The 10271-nt window shown below is 34.6% G+C and overlaps 1 protein-coding gene across 1 annotated transcript; it reads right to left on the bottom strand.

Annotated features, from left to right (window-relative positions):
* Window positions 1-4025: 4025 nt before the first annotated feature.
* On the bottom strand, window positions 4026-9980 carry LOC119639115 (exportin-5). The gene is made up of 3 exons (XM_038036333.1): window positions 7170-9980; window positions 5801-7115; window positions 4026-4518 (listed from the first exon to the last, which is right to left on the bottom strand). The coding sequence occupies exons 1-2, from the start codon at window positions 9666-9668 to the stop codon at window positions 5865-5867; spliced, it is 3750 nt and encodes a 1249-aa protein (XP_037892261.1). The 5' UTR covers window positions 9669-9980; the 3' UTR covers window positions 4026-4518; window positions 5801-5864.
* Between the last annotated feature and the right edge of the window lie 291 nt (window positions 9981-10271).

Genomic DNA, 10271 nt, shown 5'->3' with positions numbered 1-10271 from the left:
TTATTTACAATTTTATTTATTACTTTCTAAAAGATAAATTTTCAATTAATACTCAAGAGGCAGCCTCCTTTCTTTTCCACGTATAAACGCTTTCATTTCATAACTTATTCCCCATCGTCATTAGTTTAATGTTCATTATGTATTCACATTATTGAATTTATTGTAGTTCTTCCTTAAATCGAATCATTTTAGATAAGCTATATATTATTAGTTTGTTTTCAAACACTTATACACTCTTTTATAAGTACTTTCTAAGATTTGTGTACTTAAACCTTAACCTAAGTTATAAGCCCTTTTTTATATAACCACCATTGACGAATTAAAAAATAATAATAATAATAATAATGATAATAATGATAATGATAATAAAAACAACAACAATCTAAGCTTAACTTTCATGTATTTTTAGAAGAGTGTTAAGGAAAAAATATGTAAAATAAAGAAGAATAAAAAGCAACAGCGCGTATAAGAAGATTATCGGCGGTTTTGATTCGATTTTTTTTACTACATTTCATATCAGTTAAATATATCAATAACGTCTTTGTGAAAGTGTCAATATAACTAAATGGTCGAGCCGCGTTAGCCATGCACTTGCTTGGTTGCATGTTTATGAAATATTGTTGACTCAATTATTAACGAAAATATTATATTTGTCTGTTATTGTCTGGCTATTGAATCTTTAAAGGATTAAAATACATATTCAATCCGATATAAAGTAAGATTCGAAGGTAAGTAACGCTATTTCTATTATTATCCCCGCTCATACTCGATGCATCGTAGATCATCGTACTATTTTAGAATTCTAAACGAGTTCGAATTTAACTTTTGAAAATGAATCAGATAATCAGAGATTGTCGATTTTAGCGTTTGTCCTTTCAAAAGTTCAGCGAACACAAGTGAGCAAATTATCTTAATTGTCATACATTGGCGCGATGCTCGTTTCTCGTGATAACTTATGCAAAACCAAATGGAAGTACATTTCATCTACATATCGTAACGATTCTACAAGCCTATGTTTGCTTCTAAAAGTATGTAACAATTGTCTAAGGCTAGACTTCTAAAGTCATCCAGAAAATGCCTTCTAATTATTTTTCTTGATTCTTAAATTAACTTGCACTTCTTCTCAATGTCTCTCTTCCCCATGTCAATTTTCATCGTGCACTTCGTACGCGTATTAAATTGTTCACAAAAAAAAAGTAACAATAATAGTGGGGCAAAGTCACAATTAGATGCTCCGTATCATTTCGTCTGATACAGTCACTCACTCGTTTTGTTGATAATGTGCATTATTTTCATACAAAGGGGAATACTTTTCATGAAAAACCGCATATTCGATGATCCCGAAGACATCAGATAATTTTATTCAAATTTAGCAAACTTAATTTAGTTCCTATTAATATTATAATTAGACTTTCTCTCTATGATAACCCCTATATATGTTGGATTCAAAAAAAAACTGCCCCAGCCAAGTCGAATTTTTCATACCAATTCAGAACGTGAAAATACTATTACTAAGTGACTATTGTCGAGAAAATTTTTTTTTTCAATTAACTATCTTTCAAAACAAAACATTATATATATGGAGAGTGGTCGAAAAATCGAAGCGATTTGAATCATTTTCAATATTGTGCGTCGTCCTTCGGTCGAAGCGAAAATTGCGCTTAGAAAAATCCAGACAATGATTCTAATTCAATTTGTATAATTAAAGGCGGGTCAATTTCAAGCCCTTCTCATGTAGATTACAATTATTGCAATACAAATGAGAATGAGCCTTGTTTTACTTCAAGAGGAGAATAAACGTTCACGACTAAGTTGGATTATGTTAAAGGAGAGATAATTTAGAACATTTAGAAAAGAAGCGGTTACATAAATAAGGCTCCCATAATTTGCGCCAAATGTTTCCTTCTCGACCATTGGCTTTTATGCTAGCGCCTGCCTTATCCTGGGCTATTTTTTTGCATACTTTTTCTATAGGAATGAATGAAAAACTATGGAAAAGCATACCTAATTCAGTCTTTCGTTTCACTTTTTCGAATATCATCAAGTGCTCAAGTACATCCACCCCGATTGGATGCCGTGGTATTAAGTCTTAAATAGACATGCAACGGTAATCAATGTCAAACACTAGAAACGCGATTTATCGATTCTCTATACATCCTTTATAATTTTACTGTGTCCTACGATACTTACACGCACGTAGCACGTCACCCTTATAATGCCATTATTTTTGATTGATACCTATTTTCTAAAACTCTAAATAAAAATATGTCAGATTGTCACCGATAAAAACTTAATATTTCTTGCTTATGTGTTGAGAGCAAAAATACTCATAAATATCTATTATAATCAAAAAAAAAAAAAAAAAAAAAAATTCGTCCGAACACAACGTCACTGCACATAGCGTATAGCGTTCTTACTTCAATTCAAAAGATTTTGACTCAGATGTTACATTGGTATTTACTTCATCTAATAGTAACACATTAGTATTATGCGGGCAGGCAATCTATTGAAAGCTAAAACGTTGGCTTTCATACAGAATACACACTTCTTACACATCGGTACGAATAATTCTCTTCCTCGCAAAGCGCGTTCATTGCGATCAACCATATCTTGCAAATTAAATACGCAACGGTGTACTAAGACCCCCCTATATTAAAACCTTGAGCATTTATATTTGCGAACGATAAGATAACAATCGTCGAATGCCCTATAGAAATTCCTATTGAAAACGCTAGCTAAAGGCCGCCTCGGCACAATAAAATATGATTTCATCGCATATCGCGTTTTACAAGGAAACAAGTCTGTTGAAGCAAAAGGGACCTCACGTATATAGACGGATGCTAAATGCCGGATGCCCTATGACGGATGGATAATGAGTAAAGTAAATCTTCCGATCATAATCGAGATCAAATGATAATTTTTTAAAAATTTCGCACTTTATGATTCTCGGCAGCGGTGATGTCTTACCCTTTTAAACTTGCCTTGACCATTCTACGAACAATGTACGCTCGCTTTATAAAACTAAATTATCTCGTCGTGCTGCGACCTCATCCTACAAAAACCCGGACAATTATTAAACATATTAAATTTTTTAGCAGCAATAAGTCTAATAATTCACTCTTTAAAAATCTATTATTGTAAATTAATTCTTTGCACAATACTCTTCAAGATTTTTAGTTGCGATTAAAAGAAAAAATTGTTTTTACTGTTATTTATCCATATCCCCTTTTCAGATTTGTGATTTTTAAATGGCAAAAAAAAAAAAAAAATGTTTTCTTAAATAATGCAAGACATTTAAATGACAATCCGGTACGATCCCGAATAATGACAACGTACTCAGCGCATAGATGCTACTATACATGCTTTTTCCTTTATTACGCCTCTTTTTATCTTCCCACAATTCATATTTTAAATTATTTTATGCGATACATACATAAAAATTTATATCAATAATTTAATAAAAAAATATATATATCATTTAGAATCTTTAAATAACAATTCGTTTTAAATATATTTTAAATTATTTTTAAAATTTTTTTTTTTTTTTTTTTTTTTTTTTTGTGATGACAGCTTTTCATAGAGAAGACACAAGATATAATTTTTGCGAATCTTAAAATAATAAAAAAAAAAAAAAAAATGTTTTTAATATCGTTAGACTTGTAAATTTTCTGAAAAGAGCAACACTTTAAATAAAACGGAAAAAAATCCTATCGACAATGATACGGAATCGAGCAGGGACAGTGAAAGCGACCAACCTCAGCCGATGGCTTACACAGGCGAGATGAGAAGTAAGGACAAATCAATTTCAAAGATTGGATTGTCGTAGATCGAGATTGGCTTGACATTTTCCAACTCTTGCAAAGACTTTTCATGCCAACTCATATCAATTGCATGCAGAAGGCTGATTTAACCATAGCGCACCATTTTCTCAATAGTGTTATATATCAATGCGAAGCAGATGGAAATGAGAGTTATGTTGAAAATGATATATTTGAGGATAATATTATTTTTGGTATAATTACGATATTTTTTTTTTTTTTTTTTTTTTTTTTTTTTTTTAAACTTCAAAAATTCGATTCATTCCAGTAATCAAACTTATGCATAAAAAAAAATGTAAATATAGATAGATCAAAAAGGTACTATAATAAAGACGTACCGCTACTTGCTATTACATACATACAATCAATTTACACGCCAAAGGAACGTATCTCGAGCAAATAGAAACGAGAATAAAATTTAGAAAAAAAAGAAAAATGCAATAAATAAAATAATTCGTTATTACCTTTGAAACCAAATTGATTGAAATATGGGGAAGAATGAATGACATTCAAAGCAGGAACAGGAAGATATATGAAATCATTAGAAAATGATTTCAGTTTTCTTCAACTGCAACGTAAATTACACTTTTGATCTCGTGTATATATATTTTACATATTTTATATATTAGTCGCCGGGTCATCTCATTGTCCGTGTAGTTCACAAACACATATTTAAATTGTGTTGTGCTGCTGTTAGAATCTGTAAAGATATAGAAAATCTATTAATCCGAGTAAATGGAAAATCGTATCAGATTTGTTTTATGTAATAAATCAGATTTATTCGATAAAAAAATATTGCAGACATGCTCATCTGTCAATTCAATTGCGTATAAATGATTTTATTGCATTGTCGTCAGTTTTCAAATCCACATATATCGAAATTGCCTAAAGCATTAACATCATTAGTGTTTAGATCAGCGTTCGACCCGGCTGAAAAGCCATTAAGATATGCTTCGCTTTCCCCTTTTAGTTCGAATAATGTAAGAAATGTATTTTATAGGTTTCCGTCAATCTTAAGATAAACTTGCGGAGGAGAATAAAAACTTGAAATAATTCAGAGTTGAATTGCGTAGCTTTTCACACACATATCAACAAAGTAAGCCATTGTCATTTTAATCAGGTACTCCATACCTCCCGCCACTTAGTAGGCTATAAAGCATTATGGAAACCATCTATAGTGCTTAGAAGAGCTGTGACTGTCTCATTGATAAATAAAACTTTTCAAAAGTTGTAACACGAACATTTATGTTATCTGTTTGCGGAAATTAGAATCAGGAAAATGTCGCGAAATGCGTGCTTTGAAGAATTAACCAAATGAAAATGCTATTATTGAAAATAAAAATGCTTAAACCTAATCAATAATGAATTCTACCGTAAACGTTAAACGGCCAGAATAAATGACACCTTAACCAAAGAATAAAAAAAGAAGCAAACGTTCGCATGGCAAGAGGATCCATCCTGCCGCGATGAAATATTGTCTCTCTGCATGTAGGTTTGTCTCGATTACACCATAAATTTCTATACCTATTATATTTGCGTCGAAATTATTTTTGAAAATCCACCCCATGAATCGAAAATATATATCATTTTTTAGATCCTAGAATGCCTAGAATGAATAAAGTTGGATACCAATTTTGAAAGCTTCGGGATACACTAGAAAGTCTCTAGCATGCCTTCGTTTATATAAATCATCAGACGATATGAATTTATATAGATTTTACCTTTACCTATTTAAAACAATGGGGTTTCAACTTTTAAATTTAACATTAGTAAGTAGTAAAATTAACTATCTTCTTTCCAGCAGCTATTCGAAAAAATTTTCACACTAAACAATTAAATGTGTATTGAGAGTATCTAAACATAATATACATTACAAAATTTATATAAAAATATAACCAGATGGGGAATAATGAAAATAAACGTTAAATTTATACTCGCGTTTTTTTTTTTTTTTTTTTTTTTTTTGATTAATGCAAACTTACAATCCTTAGCTGTTTAATTTGATATCGCCAAGTGTTTGTATTAAATTATTCCTGCTCATGTTGGTCACTTATTTGCTTGAAACAGCTGTGTTAGTCCACTATTTATAGTGGTATCGAATAAGTCGGTTGCTGGGTTTTTCATTTTCGCCGATGGCATAGGCGGTAAGTTGGCAATTTTTATTTCATGACGAAACAACTGATTCACAGAACGCCCGACCAGAGGAGCAGTGAGCTTTCTAAATAAATCCTTTTTAGCTTTATCCACTTTATTGCCTTTGACCGGTGCTACAGCGATCTTTTCGTCAAATTTCTGAATGTCGCTGCTGCTTACATTTGGTACACTTTGTAAAACTTCTGCCAAGGCAGGAAATTTAGGTCTTAACAATTCGTAGAATTGTACTCCTAAAGTTATAAGACCCGCCTGATTAGCCTCATGCTGGCCGTGCACTTGAAGTCCTCTTAACACGGCGGTAAACGCGCTAACAGCTTTGTTAGCATCCATTAGTTGTTCAGCGGCTAGAAAACGCATAACGGGTGCCGCTACATTTACAGCTTTCAAGTTACAAGTACCATCATTCCAAGACAAAGCACTAAGCAAAGTCATGAGTATGTAATTGCTGGTATAAGAATTGCGCAATAATTTAGCTCCTAAGTCACTGATAATGTCAGATAGTAAAGCCGCTTGCGCTGCTCGGCTATGGATAACACCATCCATTGAGTGTTCGTCTGGTTCCATTGTTACATCGGATACCATATTGCCAGTGGTATTGGAATGGGTTATTGCTATTGTTTCTGCGCCTATTTGTCCACCTACCAAAGCAATCTTTAGCACATCCAAGTATTCGCGGGTCAAAGAACGATTTAGCATATCTTCCAACACTTCTTGTGTATCATTAGTTTGTTCCTCATTGCCAAGTTGACCCGATTCATAGAGGGAAGTTATGTAAACCCAGCGTGCTGTTAAACGATTAAACAACAAAGGAGAAATGTGTGCAAAAATGGGTAAGAGTACCACATCGTAAAAAGCTGGTGGGCAGGAATAAACAAACGGTTTAAAGAAAACACGTATAATGGGCCTAAGACGATAATCGGGCACGTCTTCTAGACAGGAAAAAGCACTATTAATTAAAGCATTTGCCACTCCGTCTAATTGGTAAAGGTGTCGACCCAGAGATGGACCTGCCGAACCCATCATATGATAGCATCCTTCATACAAAGAGACCATGAATTGTTGCATTTTATCGAAAGGTGTGGGTGGCTTCTTAATGGTAGGATCCAAAGGATCTGTGGGCACAGCAAAGACTCCCATAAGTACCTAAAAATTATAGTTGAAAATTAATTAAATTATTTGTTATTTTAGCCCACTTACTTTTTTCTCATGTTCCGGCATGGAATGAATATTACGATAAGCTTGAGTCAAGGCAGCCAAAGCTTCTGGCTTAAAAAGTTCGTTTAAAACGCGCAGTAAAGCCAAAATATGTCTCAACAAGGGTATAACATGTGGTGTAGCGGGATTGCGGCATATTGGATTACCAATTTCTGTGTGTCCAACCACGAAACCACCGCGCGATGCTCTATCTGGATCATCTGGCCAAGTGCACCGCTTGATGACACCCAATACCACATGCAAAGCATGTAACAGAGAACTACGGTGGGACCGGCAAGGATCATTCTCAATTGGATACACTGGTGGTTGATCCAAGCCGACGAAATGCATAAAGTCCAAGGCAGATTTGAAAGCCTGTGAAAAAGCGTCCCATTGCGGGATACTATCACGCAGAACCTCACCAACGAAAGTAGATTGACGCTCATAATCGCAAAAATGATTAGAAATCAAGAGCAAGGCCTCTTGCAAAGTAACGCGTTCGGTATTACTTATAGGATGTTGTGGCTGTTGACATATTGTCTTAATGTGCGTATTGATTTGCTCAAAAACCGGCAAAAGCAGTAAAGGATATTTATGACCCAATTTTACTATCAAAGAAGCTGCATGACGTCGCAAGTTTTTACAGGCTTGAGAACGTGTGCTGTAGCTGTGATGTAAAGACGCCGATTCATTAGGATCGCGAAACACTAAGGCGGCAAAAATTTTCTCTAACACCCGAGGCAACAAGGACACACCGGTCATGGCCACGCAATTGTTGGATGTTATCTGACATGACGACATACTTAAGAACACAAACAATGCCGAAATGCAAGACAATAGTATAGAGAGTATTAACGGATTATCTGTATTCAGTTTTAAGCATTCTTCTAACAAATGTAGACCTGACTGTACTGAAGGTCTTTCCGAAACTAAAAGAATACGGCTGAGCACCCCGTCAATAACTGAAACTAAAGCTTCCCATTCCAGATAAGTAGGATCTAAGACACTGCATTGAACGTTACCACGCTCGGTATGGGCTTTGGCTAAACGCACATTAAGCCATTGCTCACAGTAGCCGAATGTAACCAATGGCTGCACAAGTGTGGATTGGCGAAATATTTCCAAAAAATCAGTACGGCAGCGATAAAAGAATACCGCAAAATCCTCTTCGCAATCATATTCTAAGCACACATAAGTGGTCGTCTTTGCTGAAGCTTCACTGCCACTATCTGCGAATGATCTGGTAGACGGGTAAGAAGTTTTGATTATACGTGGAGCGACAACTTCAATTATTTTGGGTATGTAAGCAACAACTGCAGGATCTTTAGAAATTGATTCATGTTTTAATAAAACGTTCCAAATTAATGTAGCCCCATGGGCAATATTCAACGATCCATGACGTGTTAATGATAATAAACATTCTAGAAACACCTCAAATTGTGGTGGTCTTTGTAAAGCACCATCCTCTTTTCCCCATAGCAAGACCAATTGTTGAGCCATGCCACTTAAAACTTGCACCAACTTTTTAAGAAAATTATGATTTTGTTCTAAAGCAGCTGATGTTGCGTCGACAGGCATCGTTTGGCTGGCACTGTATATATAGCGCATAGGTTCTTCGCCATAGAGCAACAGCAAAGGTTTGCGTTCCTTCACTTGACCCTTGCGGTTTGTGATCTGCGATAGGCACTCGGCTGCATTGGACTGGAATGCTTTGTCATTCAATAAAATGCATAAAATCTGCAATAGTTTACCATTGCTGCAGGTAATATGATTAATGGAAACCCATTCTGCAAAACCAGTCAACGTAAGTAACACTACCTCTACCACACGGCTGTGTGCGCTGGCATTTTGAAAGTTACAGCGAGCTGTGGACTCGCGGAATGAGGTCACATGCAACTCTATCAGACGCAGGAAAAACTCGAAAATGTCGTTCATATTATTGGTTAAAGCTTGATACATATCCTTGCGCCGTTGATTAGATTCAATTGTTTGCAACAGAGCTACATCTTCAACCAAACGCAGGAATACCAACAATACTAATTCAGTCTGAGCCTCTCCTTTAGTGCAAGCATCTGATAATTCAGATAACAGCGTGGTCCACTGTTGAGGCCACTCCCTTTTAATCATTTCTACTATTATGCGGGATAAGGCATCCTTTAAATGTGATAAATTTTTATCTTCGGCAGGTCCCACCCCTAAAAGCAGCAATTTCATCGCATTTTCTTTAATAAATAATTTTTCTTCGTGGGATATACAATTCCATTTAAATTTGATAGTATATTCCATGAGTTGCAAACCAAAATGTTTAACATTTTGCCCGAATTGCCCACCACTGGCCAAAAATAAACCAACATGTGCACATAACGGCGATTCCTCCTTAAAACGTTCACAAGCCATGTAAGCTTCCATTCGTGCCTGCTGAGCCGTTTGAGGGTGCATTATTAATTCGACTGCTTTGGCTAATTCTTCAGCCAAAGCAGCCACTGCAGCATGTTGGGTCATAGCGTTATAAAGAGAAGTTGATAATGCAGAAACGTCTCTATACTTTTCTTTTTCTAAGAATTTCACAAATCTTTTAGCTCTTACAAAGAAAAAAAAACGCGTGCTGCAGTTTATCTTTCTTTCTACTCGAATTATTCTTCCTCTTGTTACTTTCGTTTTGTATCGTTTTTTTTTTTTCAAACCTTGTACACAAGTTCTTTTTATTTACAGAACTTCAATTAATCTTTTCATGATATTTGTACCTTTTCTCATGCTCTATAAGAACAATATAATTAAATTTGTTCAAAAAATTTCTTCCTATTAAAATTCCCCATAAAAACCAGAAAGCAGCACAGAAGAAATAGTAAAAAATACATACAGTAAGTAAATCATAGGGTTGCCAGAATTAAACTTTGACTACATAATAATTTCAAAATTATTTAGTGCAAAAATTCAATTATATCTAAGGCATACATCACCACTAATAATATCATATATACTATGCAAGTGAAAAAATTCGTTGTTTACCATTCACAGTGCAAACAATGTTTTTGACCACATTAAACTTGTTAACTCTACGGACAGTTTACCGGCATTCAAAGTGTAGTGTTGGAAAGAGTTTCT

Source organism: Glossina fuscipes, unplaced genomic scaffold, assembly GCF_014805625.2.
Source record: "Glossina fuscipes isolate IAEA_lab_2018 unplaced genomic scaffold, Yale_Gfus_2 0, whole genome shotgun sequence".
Taxonomy (NCBI): Eukaryota; Metazoa; Arthropoda; class Insecta; order Diptera; family Glossinidae; genus Glossina; species Glossina fuscipes.
This window is presented reverse-complemented; position numbering and strand designations above follow the sequence as displayed.